The 19,920-nt window shown below is 47.9% G+C and overlaps 1 protein-coding gene across 1 annotated transcript in view; it reads right to left on the bottom strand.

Moving 5' to 3' along the window:
- Window positions 1-19,920, bottom strand: part of SLC25A46 (solute carrier family 25 member 46) — a 117,969-nt gene that overhangs the window by 95,383 nt on the left and 2,666 nt on the right. Inside the window, exon 2 of the mRNA XM_063964110.1 lies at window positions 8,726-8,768. Coding sequence (XP_063820180.1) covers window positions 8,726-8,768 — 43 coding nt within the window. The remainder of the gene's footprint in view (window positions 1-8,725; window positions 8,769-19,920) is intronic.

Here is a 19,920-nt window from a genome sequence, read left to right as displayed (position 1 = left end):
TTCACATATGTAATCATATCGCCAAATAAGTGCCCCCCCTCTCTGTTTTAACCCTGTTTCTGTAGTGCAGTGCAGGGGAGAGCCTGGGAGCCTTCCTCACAGCAGAGCTGAGCAGGAAAATGGCGCCGTGTGCTGAGGAGAATAGGCCCCGCCCCCTAAAACGGCGGGCTCTTCTCCCGGAGTTTGTGAGATCTGGCAGGGGTTAAATACATCCATATAGCCTCAAGGGCTATATGTGATGTATTTTAGCCATAAAAAAGGTATAATACATTGCTGCCCAGGGCGCCCCCCCCAGCGCCCTGCACCCTCAGTGACCGCTGGTATGAAGTGTGCTGACAACAATGGCGCACAGCTGCAGTGCTGTGCGCTACCTTATGAAGACTGAAAGTCTTCTGCCGCCTGTTTCTGGACCTCTGGACCTCTTCAACTTCGGCATCTGCAAGGGGGGTCGGCGGCACGGCTCCGGGACGAACCCCAGGGTGAGACCTGTGTTCCGACTCCCTCTGGAGCTAATGGTGTCCAGTAGCCTAAGAAGCAAATCCATCCTGCACGCAGGTGAGTTTACTTCTCTCCCCTAAGTCCCTCGTAGCAGTGAGCCTGTTGCCAGCAGGACTCACTGAAAATAAAAAACCTAAATTAAACTTTTATTCTAAGCAGCTCAGGAGAGCCACCTAGATTGCACCCTTCTCGGCCGGGCACAAAGATCTAACTGAGGCTTGGAGGAGGGTCATAGGGGGAGGAGCCAGTGCACACCACCTGATCCTAAAGCTTTTATTATTGTGCCCTGTCTCCTGCGGAGCCGCTAAACCCCATGGTCCTGACGGAGTCCCCAGCATCCACTTAGGACGTTAGAGAAAAAAACTTGTTTTAATTTTTTTTTTATTAGTTTCACCCACCAAAGTGTGGCGGATTGAAAAATAAAAAGCACTGTTGTCGAATTTCCAAACTTCAACTGAATACACTTTGGTCGAATTGCAGCACTTGTATCATTGCAGAAAAGTTGAATTTGACAAAAGTCGAATTTCAAAAAGTCGAATTTTGAAAGTCCGTTTTTTGGACGGAAAGCACTGAATTGCATTGACGATTTTTTTTTTGGGGCGAAAAAAAATTCCCGAAATTCGACAATTTCGGGAATTCGACCGCAATTGCATATACCCCATAGTCCCATAAAAATTTTTTACATATCTATTTGAAACATTTGGGAAGCAGTGATGTCACACCTGTGAATAAGACATAGACAAGTATCACAGGACTCATTGCGTGTGGGGATGGAATACGACAGGGATGTAAATGGTAAGCTGCACCTACAGTAGATATGAGTAGATACTTCATGAAATTAACTGGTTGGCTGCAATCTCTAGCCTTTGTACTGTAATATAAAGGAATAATGTACCTCCTACTACAGGGATCGACAAATCCCAGGGGCCAGGTCGCCATGGCCCCTAGATTTTGCTGCCTGGCTACCATTTTATGCAGGGAGGAAAGAGGGAGGAAGCAGATCCTTGCCGGCCCCAGCGGAAATTCGTGGGCATGTCTGTATTGCAGCTGCCATTTCATGCACAGAAGTGCATGTGCTGAGTGTCTGTCCCAGCCTGCGCTGGCTGCTGTGCCTGTCCGTCCCGGCCTGCTCTGATTACTCCTGTACAACCCAACCAGCACTGTCTGCTTTCTCCAAACTCTGGCTGCATAGAGCTCTCTGATAAGAGCGTCTATGAGTAGCTGGGAATGGTGCAATTTAGATTTCAGTTTGAACAAACCTCACCCAAATCTATGTTTCTCTGCACGTTACATCTGCCCCACCTCCAGTGCAACATGGTTTTGCCCATTTGCTTGCTTTATTGGTAAGCTGACAAACCTGAATAAGGCCCCTAATTAGTACCTTAGTTAGTTTGACTATACCATCTATCCACAAGCATGAACATACTTAAAACCTGGTCTGTATGAGTACATTCAGGACAAAGTTTAGGAAACTGTGATTTAAGGTCCCCATCCACTAGTGAGACTTATCTGAACTAAAAGTTGGATCAGATTTACCCCTGATCCGTTAGGTTAGGTAACAGGGGGGGAGGGGGGCCTGTCGGGATTTAACCGCCGGCATCCCGTCCATAGGAAAATCATACCGAATCTTTATGAAAGGGCACTATATCTATTTATGTTTTATGGTGGCTAGAGCTAACCCTCATGTTCGTAGATGGAAAAACAAACATAAAATTAGAGTCTGCTTGGAATAATGTTACAAGTTATTTATTTACATTGTGAAGTATGAAAATCTAAAATTAAAATACAAAAATAAAAAATAAAATCTAAAATTAAAATACAAAAATAAAAAAGATTCAAGAGTAAAAACAATATCAGATCAGCGGATCATTAATAACATTCAGACTCATTAATACTGGAAAATAGGATTTTAATTACCTACCGGTAAATCCTTTTCTCGTTGTCCGTAGAGGATGCTGGGGTCCACATTCGTACCATGGGTTACAGACGGGTCCACTAGGTGCCACTGGCACTTTAAAAGTTTGAGAGTGTGGGCTGGCTCCTCCCTCTATGTCCCTCCTATCAGACTCAGTATAGAAACTGTGCCCGAGGAGACGGACAACTTTGAGAGAAGGATTTTACATACAAGGCAAACCAAGCTAACCAGCTTGAAAACTCAGCAACGGCTGAACAAGATTACTTAACCAAGTAACAAAACAGTACTTAACCAAGAACTAAGCAGTACTGAACTAAGTAACGACTGAAGGATCACGAAGCGCTGGGCGAGCGCCCAGCATCCTCTACGGACTACGAGAAAAGGATTTACCGGTAGGTCATTAAAATCCTATTTTCTCTTACGTCCTAGAAGATGCTGGGGTCCACATTAGTACCATGGGGATGTACCAAAGCTCCCAGAACAGGAGGGAGAGCGCGGAGGCTCCTGCAGAACTGATTGACCAAACTTCAGGTCCTCTGAGGCCAAAGTATCGAACTTGTAGATCTTTGCAAACATGTTCGACCCAGACCAAGTAACCGCTCGGCAAAGCTGTAAAGCCGAGACACCCCGGGCAGCCGCCCAGGAAGAACCCACCTTACGAGTAGAGTGGGCCTTAACAGATGTAGGACACGGCAATCCTGCCATAGAATATGCATGCTGGATAGTGAACCTGATCCAGCGAGAGATAGTCTGCTTAGAAGCAGGACACCCAAGTTTCTTGAGATCATACAGGACAAACAGAGAGTCCGATTTTCTGTGACGAGCAGTCCTCTTCACATAGATTTTCAGAGCCCTTACAACATCCAAGGACTTTGATGAAATTGAGGAGTCAGTAGCAGCTGGCACCACAATAGGTTGGTTGATATGAAATGCCGACACAACCTTCGGAAGGAACTGCTGATGTGTCCGGAGCTCAGCTCTATCTTCATGGAAGATCAAGTAGGGGCTCTTACAAGACAAAGCCCCGAACTCCGACACACGTCTAGCAGAAGCAAAGGCCAACAAAGTGACAGCCTTCCACGTGAGAAACTTGACCTCAACCTCCGGTAGAGGTTCGAACCAATCCGATAGGAGGAACTGTAATACCAGGTTAAGATCCCAGGGCGCCGTAGGCGGCACAAAGGGAGTCTGGATGTGCAGAACCCCTTTCAAGAAAGTCTGAACCTCAGGGAGGGAAGCCAATTGTTTCTGGAAGAAAATGGACAGGGCCAAAATCTGGACCTTTACGGATCCCAAGCGCAGGCCCATATCCACACCTGCTTGCAGAAAGAGGAGAAACTGTCCCAGTTGAAACTCCACAGTAGGAAACTTCTTGGCCTCACACCAAGATACATACTTTTTCCAAATGCGATGGTAATGTTTAGACGTTACTCCTTTCCTAGCCTGTATCAGGGTAGGAATAACCTTGTTCGGAATGCCCTTCCGAGAGAAGATCTGGCGTTCAACCTCCATGCCGTCAAACATAGCCGCGGTAAGTCTTGATAAGCGAACGGCCCCTGCTGCAGCACGTCCTCCCGAGGAGGAAGAGGCCAGCAGTAAATCCAGAAGATCCGCATACCAATCCCTTCTTGGCCAGTCCGGAACAATGAGTATTGCATGAACTCTTGTTCTCCTTATGAGCTTTAGAATCCTTGGAATTAGTGGAAGTGGAGGAAACACGTACACCGACTGGAACACCTACGGAGTTACCATCTACCGCCACTGCCTGCGGGTCTCTTGACCTGGAACAATACCTCAAAGTTTTTTGTTGAGGCGGGAGGCCATCATGTCTAATTAAGGAACTCCCCAAAGATTTGTCACCTCCTTGAACATCTCTGGATGGAGGCCTCACTCTCCTGGATGGAGATCGTGTCTGCTGAGGAAGTCCGCTTCCCAGTTGTCCACTTCCGGAATGAAAATTGCTAACAGTGCCAACGTTTGCTTTTCTGCCCAGAGGATGACTCTTGATACCTCTGACATTGCAGCTCTGCTCTTTCTTCCGCCTTGTCGGTTTATGTAGGCCACCGTTGTTACATTGTCCGAATGCACTTGAATGGGTCGATCTCGCAGAAGATGAGCCGCATGGAGAAGACCGTTGTATATGGCTCTTAGTTCCAGAATGTTTATTGGAAGACTGGATTCCAGGCTTGACCACCTTCCTTGGAAGGTTTCCCCTTGAGTGACTGCGCCCCAGCCCCGGAGACTTGCATCCGTGGTGAGAAGGATCCAGTCCTGAATCCCGAACCTGCGACCCTCCAGAAGGCGAGGCATTTGTAGCCACCAGAGGAGTGAAATCCTTGCTTTCGGCGACAGACGTATCCTTAGGTACTCCCCAGTTTGATATTCCCCAGTGGTGCGCAAAATCACTAATACCAGACTTTGTGAACTATGCTTTTTGGGTGAGGGTAACCACCCTTGTGTTTTTTAGCTGCACCTTTGTTTGAAGCGCTAATTTTTCAAAATTTCTTGTAGTATCCTCAGGTGCATATGTAGATGAGAACCCGACCACTTGTCTAGGAGATCCAATTGGAAGGATCGAGCATGAAACCTTCCGAACTGCAGAGCCTCGTAAGAGGCAACCATCTTCCCCAGAAGACGAATGCACTGATGAATCGATACCCAGGCTGGCTTCAGGACATCCTGGACCACTGATTGCATCACCAACGCCTTCTCCACCGGTAGAAACACCCTCTGCACTTCCGTGTCGAGGATCATCCCCAGGAAAGACAATCTCCTTGTCAGCTCCAAATGTGACGTTGCAAGGTTCAGGATCCAACCATGGACCCTGAGCAGATGAGTCGTGAGAGCAATGGACTGCAATAGCTTCTCCCTGGACGACGCCTTTATCAGTAGATCGTCCAGGTATGGAATTACGTTCACTCCCCGTCTGCGGAGAACCATCATCTCTGCCATCACCTTGGTGAAGACCCTCGGTGCCGTGGAGAGACCGAATGGCAGCGCCTGAAACTGATAATGACTGTCTAACAGTGCAAATCTGTGATAAGCTTGGTGCGGAGGCCAAATCGGAATGTGGAGATACGCATCCTTGATATCTAGGGATACCAGAAACTCCCCCTCCTTCAGACCTGAGATCACCGCTCTCAGAGACTCCATTTTGAACTTGAACTCCCTTAGATAAGGGTTTAACGATTTCAAGTTCAAAATTGGTCTGACCGAACCATCTGGTTTTGGTACCACAAAAAGATTTGAATAGTAACCCACGTTGTGCATATGAGGTGGAACTGGAACAATGACCTCTGACTTTTCCATTTTCTTGATAGCTTCCTGTAGGACAGTTCTGTCTGTCAGTAAAGCTGGCAAGCCTGATTTGAAGAATCGGCGAGGTGGGGTTTCTTCAAACTCCAATCTGTACCCCTGGGACACAATATCCTGTACCCAGGGATCCAGGCCGGACGACACCCAGACGTGGCTGAAACGTCCGAGTCTCGCCCCCACCAGCCCGTCCTCCAGACTGTGTGGTCCACCATCATGCTGAGGATTTTGGAGGTACCAGAAACAGGTTTCTGGTCCTGTGAGCCTGCGGGAGCAGGCTTTTTGGATTTTGCCCGCCCACCTCTAAAGAAGGTGGTAGGAGGCTTGGACTTTTTTGTCTTAGCGATCCGAAAGGACTGCGATGCAGATGGAAAAAGGGGTTTCTTCGTAAAAGGCGTAGCTGACGGAAGAAAAGGTGACTTACCCAAATAGAGCCTGACCTGTGTAGGGTAGGTTCTTCACACTTCTCCTGGATTCCGCGTCTGCAGACCATTGGCGTAGCCAGAGTCCCCTGCGAGCTGAGACAGACATGGAAGATATCCTTGCAGTCAGCGTACCCAGGTCCTTCATGGATTCCACCATGAACCCCGCACAATCCTGTATGTTACGTAAAAATAATTCAATGTCACTTCTATCCATTGAATCCAAATCCTCTGGTAACGTGCCTGACCACTTTACTATAGCTTTAGAGATCCATGAGCAGGCAATAGTAGGCCTAAGCACCACCCCTGAAGCAGTATATATGGATTTGAGCATAGTATGTCAATCTTACAATCAACCGTTTTTTTAACGCGGTAGATCCAGGTACAGGTAAAACCACCTTTTTCGACAGTCTGGAAACAGATGTGTTAACTATGGGTGGGTTTTCCCATTTTTTTCTATCTTCCTGAGGGAAGGGAAAAGCAACCAGAACCCTTTTTGGAATCTGGAATTTTTTCTCTGTGTTTTCCCAGGATTTTTCAAATAAAACATTTAATTCTTTAGACGCAGGGAAGGTTAGCGAGGCTTTCTTATTGTCTGTGAAGTAAGCCTCCTCAACCTGCTCAGATGTTGTGTCAGTAATATTTAACACATCTCTAATGGCCTCAATCATTAGCTGCACCCCTTTTGCAAGGGAAGCTGCCCCCCCTCAGCACATCCCCATCACGTCTGCCGTGTCAGAGTCGGTATCCGTGTCATCTTGCATAATCTGGGCAAGTGCACGCTTCTGTGGGTATATGCTAGGGATTTTTTAAGGAATAGGAACAGAACCTGACCAAACTGCCATAGACTTCTTTAAAACCTGAGTTTCAGTCTCAGTATGAGCTATCCTAGTAGATATTTGAGAGATCATACCCTTAATAGAGTTAACCACTCAGGCTCATTAATAGGGATCCGAGACATTCCTTTGTACATGGAATGGATTCCTCCTGAGAGGAAAGGTCCTCTGCAGCATAAGACACAGAGTCCCTAGACATGGCTATGTGAGACAACAACACCCACACACACAGGGAAATGTCACAGTTTCCCCCCAAGAATGCCACAGAGAATCACAGAGATTGGAGCCAACCCACACACAGCGCTTCCCAAGGTAGATATAATACAACTAACTGGCGCGTACTGTGTACCTTAATAGACTACACAGTATTCCCGCTCTCCACTTCTTTGTACTGGCCTGAGGAACTGTGCTGGCAGTGTTACCGAGGTCCCTGACAGCCTTGGTGCCAGTGTAGGGAATAGGCGCTGGCTCAGGGCGCCCCTCACAGCGCCGTACTATGTACTGCTGAGCCTCCGGAGCGCAGTTAATACTGCGCTCCCACCCTGCTGCCGCAATCTTCACACCGGCTCACCGCTTGCTATGGGGGGCCGGTAACTCACTCGCCACCGGAATCTTCTGGCTCTGTTAGGGGGTGGAGGCAGTGCTGCGGGAGTAAGTGGTCACCTGGGGCGGCTAACGATCATCATCCTCAGGAGCTCAGTGTCTTGTCAGCGGAGATAGTGGCTCGAACCCCACAGGGCGGACACTACTCCCCCCCTAAGTCCCACGAAGCAGGGAGGCTGTTGCCAGCAGCCTCCCTGTGCCTAGAAAAAAATTAAAACTAAAGAAGCTATAGAAGCTCCCAAAGCGGTGACCGGCTCCTCCGGGCACATTTTCTAAACTGAGTCTGGTAGGAGGGGCATAGAGGGAGGAGCCAGCCCACACTCTCAAACTCTTAAAGTGCCAATGGCTCCTAGTGGACCCGTCTCTACCCCATGGTACTAATGTGGACCCTAGCATCCTCTAGGACGTAAGAGAAATCAGATTTACTTAGAATTGAAATACCTGTGCACCAAGAAGCAGTCAGAGGCCGGGGAAACTGGGTTTATGGAAGACACATTAATGCACAAGGGGGGTCATTCCGAGTTGTTCGTTTTTTGCCGATTTTCGCTATGCTACGATTTGCTAACTGCGAATGCGCATGGTACGCAGAGCGCATGCGCTTAGTTATTTTACTAAAAACTTAGCTGTTTTGCTGTGGCTTCTGCGGCGCTTTTCAGTCGCACTGGTGTTCGGTAAATGATCGACAGGAAAGGGGCGTTTCTGGGCGGCAACTCAGGGTTTTCCTGGCGTTTGCAAAAAACGCAGGCGTGTTAGGGAAAAACGCGGGAGTGTCTGGAGAAACGGGGGAGTGGCTGGCCGAACGCAGGGCGTGTTTGTGACATCAAACCAGGAACTAAACGGACTGAGCTGATCGGAATTCGTGAGTAGGTCTGGAGCTACTCAGAAACTGCAAAGAATTATTTAGTAGCAATTCTGCTACTCTTTCGTTCGCAATTCTGCTATGCTAAGATACAATCCCAGAGGGCGGCGGCCTAGCGCGTGCAATGCTGCTAAAAGCAGCTAGCGAGCGAACAACTCGGAATGAGGGCCAATGTCCTCAAGTAAAACTGTGCTTGAAAGCATCATAAGGAAGACCCTAAGATGCATCTCAGTGGCTACAATAACGTTTGACAAAGAAAATGAGTAAAACTAATTTATACCTTGCAAGTCCAATACCGAATCCGGCAAACCGATTCAGTTGTTCTGAAAGAAAACAATGCATGATAAATGCACATCGCATAACTAAAGCTTTTCTTTTCCTTAGAGTATATAGAACAAAAAAATAAAAGTTATAAAACAAATTTCGTAGCAAAATATGAAAAAGGATGTGTACAGGCGAATGTGTATAAAAACCATAGTAATTACAGTGTGTGAAATAGTATTAAAAAAAATATATAAAAAAAAAAACTGTACAATGCAAAGCATCCCAATGCAACATATTAAATCTAAAAAGCATGGCCTCCATAAATGAACAGTCTGTCTAATAGTCAATACCAGTTTTTTTTTGGGTGGCTCACAACCAGTAAGGTGGTACTTAATGCACACAATAGTGTGATTGGGTGAGATGCGCAGGGGGGTGGTCTTCAGTATGCCGGCTGTCGGGACCCCGGCGCACAGTATACCAGCACCGGAATACCGACACTTATTCTCCCTTCTCCACGACCCACCTGGAGGGAGAATAAAATAGCGTGGCGCGCGTAGCACGCCACCGTGCCCGCAGCGTGACGAGCGCAGCGAGCCCGCAAGGTGCTCATTTGCGCTCGCCACACTGTCGGTAAGCCGGCGGTCAGGCTCCTGGTGCCGGTATGCTAGTCGCCGGGAGCCCGACCGCCGGCATACCATACCACACCCGCGCAGGGCTGGGTATCAACACTGCATAGTACCAAAGTGGCAGACATGGTGAGTGCATCCTGATCTCTCAGCTTGCAAGGTGCAAGTAAAGCCTAATAGTAGTCTGGATAAAAGCCTGATTGAAGAGTACAGTTACAGAAGCAATATTCTTCAAAAATCCACTACAGGTTGAGTATCCCATATCCAAATATTCCGAAATACGGAATATTCCGAAATACGGACTTTTTTGAGTGAGAGTGAGATCGTGAAACCTTTGTTTTTTGATGGCTTAATGTACACAAACTTTGTTTAATACACAAAGTTATTAATAATATTGTATTAAATGACCTTCAGGCTGTGTATATAAGGTGTATATAAAACATAAATGAATTGTGTGAATGTAGACACACTTTGTTTAATGCACAAAGTTATAAAAAATATTGGCTAAAATAACCTTCAGGCTGTATGTATAAGGTGTATATGTAACATAAATGCTTTCTGTGCTTAGATTTAGGTCCCATAACCATGATATCTCATTACGGTATGCAATTATTCCAAAATACGGAAAATCCGATATCCAAAATACCTCTGGTCCCAAGCATTTTGGATAAGGGATACTCAACCTGTATATACACCTCTCTGGCCACGGGCATTATATTATCTGTTGCACTTGACCGAACTTCCTGTGACGCTGATCTCTTGTAACCATACAGAACCAATGTGTAGAAAGCAGAGAGGCTACCTACAGTTTATGGCAAAAAATCCATACGGTTTGTGCAGGACACTCCGTTGTGAACAATCGGGTATGTATCCAAAAGTAATTTTCCCAGCATTTCAGCAAAGTTTTTAAACTAAGAGAATTTCATATCACATAAAATCTCTGGGAGATGCACTTCACCAAAACTAGATGGGATTAAAGAGTAAAGGAGAGATGTGGAGTAGGTTTCATCTTGTTTCATGACAGACATTGTGTAGGTAAACACTATTGTGCATGAGGGGTCTGTATGTTCCGATGTGATTTCCAGTATTCAGACTTTTAAAATAGACACTAGACTTAAGTGATCTTTTTAAATATTTTTTTACATGAAGTAAATTTTTTATTAACTTTTTTAATTTATTTATTATGTCTTTACCTAAAGGAATAAATTACAATAAAGTAGGTAAAAACAGACACCTAAAACTGTCCTGAATAAAAAGACTTCACAAGGAGAATGTGCATCCTGCCGTAACAGGTAATAACAGAGAATAGATTTGTTTTTCATTTATTTTGGTGTTGTGTGGTGAAAAAATAAACCTGTAGATAGTATACATATATTATATACACAAATCTCTTTGCTGAATAAGAAGCATGTCCCTAACTTCAATCTCCTCAACACAGCATTGGATATTTGAGGCCCAATAATTATTACTAAAGGGCTTGCCACCCCCAGATTTCCTTGTACACGCACTACCAGAATCCCCCGCTATATTGTAGTTACTACTTTATATCAGCTTGTGAAGTGGCGCTTTATTCCGGATAGGCCTTTGGCATTATCAACAGGTGTATACAGAGAACAGCTTCGGATCTTATCTATGAGCAATGCATACAAGCAAGCTAGGAAAACTATTTAGAAAAGCTGCATGAGTACGCAAAAATAATGAAGTCTGAAGATGAAAGGTCTGTCTACAGCTGGATTTACCAGAGTTGGCCCTCAACTGGACTCAGTCATAAATGTAAGAATTTCATTGCTCATGAATCAGGTGGTAGTGGGACTGGATAAGGTGTTATACTGCCTATTCTCCCAGAGGGAAGTCCTAACTACATGTCCTACTGGGTGGATGACAATAAAGAAATTCTCATCTTTCACCAGGGTAGACTCAGATAGGTTAATCGAGTGACTAAAGTCAGAGCAATGAAAAAACTAATGTAATGGCTATAGTCTTGCAGATCTGTACTATAATAATCCATATTCTGTATACAGTAGTACATGTGCACTTCCTGTGCTATCCTTTAATAATTTATATACCAACATACAATCGCCTGACCAAGTCTCCAGTGAAACGCTCGTCACTACAAGAATTTGAATCTATATAATAAGAATTTACTTACCGATAATTCTATTTCTCATAGTCCGTAGTGGATGCTGGGGACTCCGAAAGGACCATGGAGAATAGCGGCTCCGCAGGAGACTGGGCACAAAAGTAAAAAGCTTTAGGACTATCTGGTGTGCACTGGCTCCTCCCCCTATGACCCTCCTCCAAGCCTCAGTTAGGATACTGTGCCCGGACGAGCGTACACAATAAGGAAGGATTTTGAATCCCGGGTAAGACTCATACCAGCCACACCAATCACACCGTACAACTTGTGATCTGAACCCAGTTAACAGCATGATAACAGAAGGAGCCTCTGAAAAGATGGCTCACAACAACAATAACCCGATTTTTGTAACAATAACTATGTACAAGTAATGCAGACAATCCGCACTTGGGATGGGCGCCCAGCATCCACTACGGACTATGAGAAATAGAATTATCGGTAAGTAAATTCTTATTTTCTCTAACGTCCTAGTGGATGCTGGGGACTCCGAAAGGACCATGGGGATTATACCAAAGCTCCCGAACGGGCGGGAGAGTGCGGATGACTCTGCAGCACCGAATGAGAGAACTCCAGGTCCTCCTCAGCCAGGGTATCAAATTTGTAGAATTTAGCAAACGTGTTTGCCCCTGACCAAGTAGCTGCTCGGCAAAGTTGTAAAGCCGAGACCCCTCGGGCAGCCGCCCAAGATGAGCCCACTTTCCGTGTGGAATGGGCTTTTACAGATTTTGGCTGTGGCAGGCCTGCCACAGAATGTGCAAGCTGAATTGTACTACAAATCCAACGAGCAATCGTCTGCTTAGAAGCAGGAGCACCCAGCTTGTTGGGTGCATACAGGATAAACAGCGAATCAGATTTTCTGACTCCAGCCGTCCTGGAAACATATATTTTCAGGGCCCTGACTACGTCCAGCAACTTGGAATCCTCCAAGTCCCTAGTAGCCGCAGGCACCACAATAGGCTGATTTAAGTGAAAAGCTGAAACCACCTTAGGGAGAAATTGAGGACGAGTCCTCAATTCTGCCCTGTCCGTATGAAAAATTAGGTAAGGGCTTTTATAGGATAAAGCCGCCAATTCTGAGACACGCCTGGCTGAAGCCAGGGCTAACAGCATTACCACTTTCCATGTGAGATATTTTAAGTCCACAGTGGTGAGTGGTTCAAACCAATGTGATTTTAGGAATCCCAAAACTACATTGAGATCCCAAGGTGCCACTGGAGGCACAAAAGGAGGCTGTATATGCAGTACTCCCTTGACAAACGTCTGAACTTCAGGGACAGAAGCCAGTTCTTTTTGGAAGAATATTGACAGGGCCGAAATTTGAACCTTAATGGACCCTAATTTGAAGCCCATAGACAGTCCTGTTTGCAGGAAATGCAGGAAACGACCCAGTTGAAATTCCTCTGCAGGGGCCTTCCTGGCCTCGCACCACACAACATATTTACGCCAAATACGGTGATAATGTTGTATGGTTACATCCTTCCTGGCTTTGATCAGGGTAGGGATGACTTCATCCGGAAAGCCTTTTTCCTTCAGGATCCGGCGTTCAACCGCCATGCCGTCAAACGCAGCCGCGGTAAGTCTTGGAACAGACATGGTCCCTGCTGGAGCAGGTCCTTTCTTAGAGGTAGAGGCCACGGGTCTTCCGTGAGCATCTCTTGAATTTCCGGGTACCAAGTCCTTCTTGGCCAATCCGGAGCCACGAGTATAGTCTTTACTCCTCTCCTTCTTATGATTCTCAGTACTTTTGGTATGAGAGGAAGAGGAGGGAACACATACACTGACTGGTACACCCACGGTGTTACCAGAGCGTCCACAGCTATTGCCTGAGGGTCCCTTGACCTGGCGCAATATCTGTCCAGTTTTTTGTTGAGGCGGGACGCCATCATGTCCACCTTTGGTTTTTCCCAACGGTTCACAATCATGTGGAAGCCTTCTGGGTGAAGTCCCCACTCCCCCGGGTGAAGATCGTGTCTGCTGAGGAAGTCTGCTTCCCAGTTGTCCACTCCCGGAATGAACACTGCTGACAGTGCTATCACATGATTCTCCGCCCAGCGAAGAATCCTTGCCACTTCCATCATTGCCCTCCTGCTTCTTGTGCCGCCCTGTCTGTTTACGTGGGCGACTGCCGTGATGTTGTCCGACTGGATCAACACCGGCTGACCCTGAAGCAGAGGTCTTGCCTGACTTAGGGCATTGTAAATGGCCCTTAGTTCCAGGATATTTATGTGAAGTGACGTTTCCATGCTTGACCACAAGCCCTGGAAATTTCTTCCCTGTGTGACTGCTCCCCAGCCTCTCAGGCTGGCATCCGTGGTCACCAGGACCCATTCCTGAATGCCGAATCTGCGGCCCTCTAGGAGATGAGCACTCTGTAACCACCACAGGAGAGACACCATTGTCCTTGGAGACAGGGTTATCCGCTGACGCATTTGAAGATGCGATCCGGACCATTTGTCCAGCAGATCCCACTGAAAAGTTCTTGCGTGGAATCTGCCGAATGGAATCGCTTCGTAAGAAGCCACCATCTTTCCCAGGACCCTTGTGCATTGATGTACTGACACTTGGCCTGGTCTTAGGAGGTTCCTGACTAGGTCGGATAACTCCTTGGCTTTCTCCTCCGGGAGAAACACCTTTTTCTGTACTGTGTCCAGAATCATCCCTAGGAACAGCAGACGTGTCGTCGGAATCAGCTGCGATTTTGGAATATTTAGAATCCATCCGTGCTGTCGTAGTACTACTTGAGCTAGTGCTACTCCGACCTCTAACTGTTCTCTGGACCTTGCCCTTATCAGGAGATCGTCCAAGTAAGGGATAATTAAGACGCCTTTTCTTCGAAGAAGAATCATCATTTCGGCCATTACCTTGGTAAAGACCCGGGGTGCCGTGGACAATCCAAACGGCAGCGTCTGAAACTGATAGTGACAGTTCTGTACCACAAACCTGAGGTACCCTTGGTGAGAAGGGCAAATTGGGACATGGAGGTAAGCATCCTTGATGTCCAGAGACACCATATAGTCCCCTTCTTCTAGGTTCGCTATCACTGCTCTGAGTGACTCCATCTTGAACTTGAACCTTTTTATGTAAGTGTTCAAGGATTTCAGATTTAAAATGGGTCTCACCGAGCCGTCCGGCTTCGGTACCACAAACAGCGTGGAATAATACCTCTTTCCCTGTTGTAGGAGGGGTACCTTGATTATCACCTGCTGGGAATACAGCTTGTGAATGGCTTCCAATACCGCCTCCCTGTCGGGGGGAGACGTTGGTAAAGCAGACTTCAGGAACCGGCGAGGGGGAGACGTCTCGAATTCCAATTTGTACCCCTGAGATACTACCTGCAGGATCCAGGGGTCCACTTGCGAGTGAGCCCACTGCGCGCTGAAATTCTTGAGACGGGCCCCCACCGTGCCTGAGTCCGCTTGTAAGGCCCCAGCGTCATGCTGAGGACTTGGCAGAAGCGGGGGAGGGCTTCTGTTCGTGGGAAGAGGCTGTCTGCTGCAGTCTTTTTCCCCTTCCTCTGCCCCGGGGCAGATATGAGTGGCCTTTTGCCCGCTTGCCCTTATGGGGACGAAAGGACTGAGCCTGAAAAGACGGTATTTTTTTCTGCTGCGAGGTGACTTGGGGTAAAAAGGTGGATTTTCCAGCCGTTGCCGTGGCCACCAGGTCCGATAGACCGACCCCAAATAACTCCTCCCCTTTATACGGCAATACTTCCATATGCCGTTTGGAATCCGCATCCCCTGACCACTGTCGCGTCCATAATCCTCTTCTGGCAGAAATGGACATCGCACTTACTCTTGATGCCAGAGTGCAAATATCCCTCTGTGCATCTCGCATATATAGAAATGCATCCTTTAAATGCTCTATAGTCAATAATATATTGTCCCTGTCCAGGGTATCAATATTTTCAGTCAGGGAATCCGACCAAGCCACCCCAGCACTGCACATCCAGGCTGAGGCGATTGCTGGTCGCAGTATAATACCAGTATGTGTGTATATACTTTTAAGGATATTTTCCAACTTCCTATCAGCTGGTTCCTTGAGGGCGGCCGTATCAGGGGACGGTAACGCCACTTGTTTTGATAAGCGTGTGAGCGCCTTATCTACGCTAGGGGGTGTTTCCCAACGCGCCCTAACCTCTGGCGGGAAAGGGTATAATGCCAATAACTTTTTAGAAATTAGCAGTTTTTTATCGGGGGAAACCCACGCTTCATCACAAACCTCATTTAATTCATCTGATTCGGGAAAAACTACGGGTAGTTTTTTCACACCCCACATAATACCCTTTTTTGTGGTACTTGTAGTATCAGAAATGTTCAAAACCTCCTTCATTGCCGTGATCATGTAACGTGTGGCCCTACTGGAAAATACGTTTGTTTCCTCACCGTCGACACTGGAGTCAGTGTCCGTGTCTGTATCGACCTGAGGTAACGGGCGCTTTAGAGCCCCTGACGGTGTTTGAGACGCCTGTACAGGTATTAACTGATTTGCCGGCTGTCTCATGTCGTCAACAGTCTTTTGTAAAGTGCTGACACTATCACGTAATTCTTTCCATAAGACCATCCAGTCAGGTGTCGACTCCCTAGGGGGTGACATCACTAACACAGGCAATTGCTCCGCCTCCACACCATTTTCCTCCTCATACATGTCGACACAACGTACCGACACACAGCACACACACGGGGAATGCTCTGACAGAGGACAGGACCCCACTAGCCCTTTGGGGAGACAGAGGGAGAGTTTGCCAGCACACACCAGAGCGCTATATATATACAGGGATAACCTTATATAAGTGTTTTTCCCTAATATAGCTGCTGTATATATTTATATGCCAATTTAGTGCCCCCCCTCTCTTGTTTTACCCTGTTTCTGTAGTGCAGGACTGCAGGGGAGAGTCAGGGAGCCTTCCTCCAACGGAGCTGTGAGGAAAAAATGGCGCCAGTGTGCTGAGGAGATAGGCTCCGCCCCTTTTTCGGCGGCCTTTCTCCCGCTTTTTTATGTAAAAATAGGCAGGGGTTAAATACATCCATATAGCCCAGGAGCTATATGTGATGTATTTTTTTGCCAAAAAGGTGTTTTTATTGCGTCTCAGGGCGCCCCCCCCCCAGCGCCCTGCACCCTCAGTGACCGGAGTGTGAAGTGTGCTGAGAGCAATGGCGCACAGCTGCAGTGCTGTGCGCTACCTTATTGAAGACAGGACGTCTTCTGCCGACGATTTTCCGGACCTCTTCCGTCTTCTGGCTCTGTAAGGGGGACGGCGGCGCGGCTCTGGGACCCATCCATGGCTGGGCCTGTGATCGTCCCTCTGGAGCTAATGTCCAGTAGCCTAAGAAGCCCAATCCACTCTGCACGCAGGTGAGTTCACTTCTTCTCCCCTTAGTCCCTCGGTGCAGTGAGCCTGTTGCCAGCAGGTCTCACTGAAAATAAAAAACCTACTTTAAACTTTTACACTAAGCAGCTCAGGAGAGCCCCTTAGCCTGCACCCGTCTCGTTCGGGCACAAAAATCTAACTGGGGCTTGGAGGAGGGTCATAGGGGGAGGAGCCAGTGCACACCAGGTAGTCCTAAAGCTTTTTACTTTTGTGCCCAGTCTCCTGCGGAGCCGCTATTCCCCATGGTCTTTTCGGAGTCCCCAGCATCCACTAGGACGTTAGAGAAAAATGGTCTAAATATTCTAAAGGGCCCTACAGACATGCCGATCTGCCGCCGAGCTGCCCGACGGCAGATACGTCCGATGGGCGACCCGGCGGCGGCGGGGGGGGCAGTGACGGGGGGAGTGAAGTTTCTTCACTCCCCCCCTCACGCGGCTCCATTGAAGTGCAGGCAAATATGGACGAGATGGTCCATACTGGCCTGCATGCACAGCCGACGGGGGACCAGCGATGAACGAGCGCGAGGCCGCGCATCGGTCATCGCAGGAGCCTCCACACTGAAAGATATGAACGAGTTCTCGTTCATTTATGAACGAGATCGTTCATATCTTTCAAACAAATCAGCATGTGTGTAGGGCCTATAAGTGGTTACAGTCATTAGACCAAACTATAAGGTAGCATGTATGATAGATGTCTCTAACGCAATTCCCTGCAAATTCTAAAGCAATAGCACTTGTATGGTGTAGCTGGTCAGTAACTTAGCAGTTAATAATTATAGATGAGTGGTTCATATTCAGCTAATGACCAATAAGTCACTAGTACGATTTTACACAATTTCATACAATTCCAATATATCTGTCTGATAAAGTGTATGAAACTGTGTACAATCGTATGTGTTTTAGATCGTATCCAATCTGATGCGCTTCCCTGTGGCTGTCTGATAGGATCCCCTAGGTCGTTGGTGCTGCACTAATGATATATCGGAATTGGATGGAATCGGATGAAAAAAGTGTGTTTTTTGTGCATGTGATATATCACAGTGAAGTTTGACTGGCATTCTCAGGACACTCCCAGCCCCCATAGCCCTCTATCCAGCCCATCAGATATATCGTATTGTACAATTGTATGCCGTGCGATATATTGCATGCGATGTATAGCGGCTTCATCAATCGTATGCGATATATCTTATGCAAAAATAGCACAAAAGTACCAAATCGTATGGAATCACGGTTGGCTTAGAGGGGTGTTACTGTTCAGGGGTGTATCTACCCATTGGCCAGGATGGCACTCGCCAGGGGCACCAGGCAAGGAGAGGGTGCTGCCTGGCAGTGCCACCCGCGGCCAAAGGGTAGAAGAGTAGTACTGTCAGATTGTACCTGGTGAGAGTCTGTTACTGCCGGCACGGCACCGGTGTCCGTCAGCACCACACTGCACTAGTGATCAGACTAGTGTCCGGCAGCACCACACTTGTAATCAGACTCAAAATAAACTACAGCTCCCAGCAGCCCTTGTGGGGGAAGGGGGTAATGACACTGCTATGTGGGAGTAGGAGACCTATGGGGAGTGGGGGAAGAAGGGTAATGACACTGCTATGTGGGAGTGGGAGACCTATGGGGAGTGGGGGAAGAGGGGTAATGACACTGCTATGTGGGAGTGGGGGGAGGGGGTAATGACACTGCTATGTGGGAGTGGGGGAAGGGGGTAATGACACTGCTATGTGGGAGTGGGAGACCTATGGGGAGTGGGGGAAGAGGTGTAATGACACTGCTATGTGGGAGTGGGAGACCTATGGGGAGTGAGGGAAGAGGGGTAATGACACTATAATGTGGGAGTGGGAGACCTATGGGGAGTGGGGACAGAGGGATAATGACACTGCTATGTGGGAGTGTGAGACCAATAGGGAGTGGGGGAAGGGGGTAATGACACTGCTATGTGGGAGTGGGAGACCTATGGGGAGTGGGGGAAGAGGTGTAATGACACTGCTATGTGGGAGTGGGAGACCTATGGGGAGTGAGGGAAGAGGGGTAATGACACTGCTATGTGGGAGTGGGAGACCTACGGGGAGTGAGGAAAGAGGGGTAATGACACTGGGGAAGGGGGTAATGACACTGCTATGTGGGAGTGGGAAACCTATGGGGAGTGGGGGAAATGACACTGCTATGTGGGAGTGGGGGGAGGGGGTAATGACACTGATGTGGGAGTGGGGGAAGGGGGTAATAACACTGCTATGTGGGAGTGGGAGAACTATGGGGAGTGGGGGGAAGAGGTGTAATGACACTGCTATGTGGGAGACCTATGGGGAGTGAGGGAAGAGGGGTAATGACACTGCTATGTGGGAGTGGGAGACCTATGGGGAGTGGGGACAGAGGGGTAATGACACTGCTATGTGGGAGTGGGAGAACAATAGGGAGTGGGGGAAGGGGGTAATGACACTGCTATGTGGGAGTAGGAGACCTATGGGGAGTGGGGGAAGAGGTGTAATGACACTGCTATGTGGGAGTGGGAGACCTATGGGGAGTGAGGGAAGAGGGGTAATGACACTGCTATGTGGGAGTGGGAGACCTATGGGGAGTGGAGAAAGAGGGGTAATGACACTGCTATGTGGGAGTGGGAGACCAATAGGGAGTGGGGGAAGGGGGTAATGACACTGCTATGTGGGAGACCTATGGGGAGTGAGGGAAGAGGGGTAATGACACTGCTATGTGGGAGACCTATGGGGAGTGGAGAAAGAGGGGTAATGACACTGCTATGTGGGAGTGGGAGACCAATGGGGAGTGGGGGAAGGGAGTAATGACACTGCTATGAGGGGGAGAACTATGGAAAGTGGGGGCACAGGGGAATATGACACTGTTATTGGGGGGAGACATGGGGGTGTAGGAGCAGCTGATAACACTATTAGGGGGTAGGGCATGAGGCAGAGACACATGGGAAGGGGGGGCTAATTGCTCTGCTATGGGGGAGGGGGCATAGGCATGCACACGGTGGGTGGCATATGTGCACAGGCACACCCTGATGTTGGGCACCTCCCACATGCCTAGTCAGACACTGCACAAATATTTAATATAGAACCAACCCTGGCC

This window comes from Pseudophryne corroboree, chromosome 1, assembly GCF_028390025.1.
Source record: "Pseudophryne corroboree isolate aPseCor3 chromosome 1, aPseCor3.hap2, whole genome shotgun sequence".
NCBI classification, from domain to species: domain Eukaryota; kingdom Metazoa; phylum Chordata; class Amphibia; order Anura; family Myobatrachidae; genus Pseudophryne; species Pseudophryne corroboree.
Note: the sequence above shows the minus strand (reverse complement) of the source record. Positions and strands in the feature narration are given on the sequence as shown.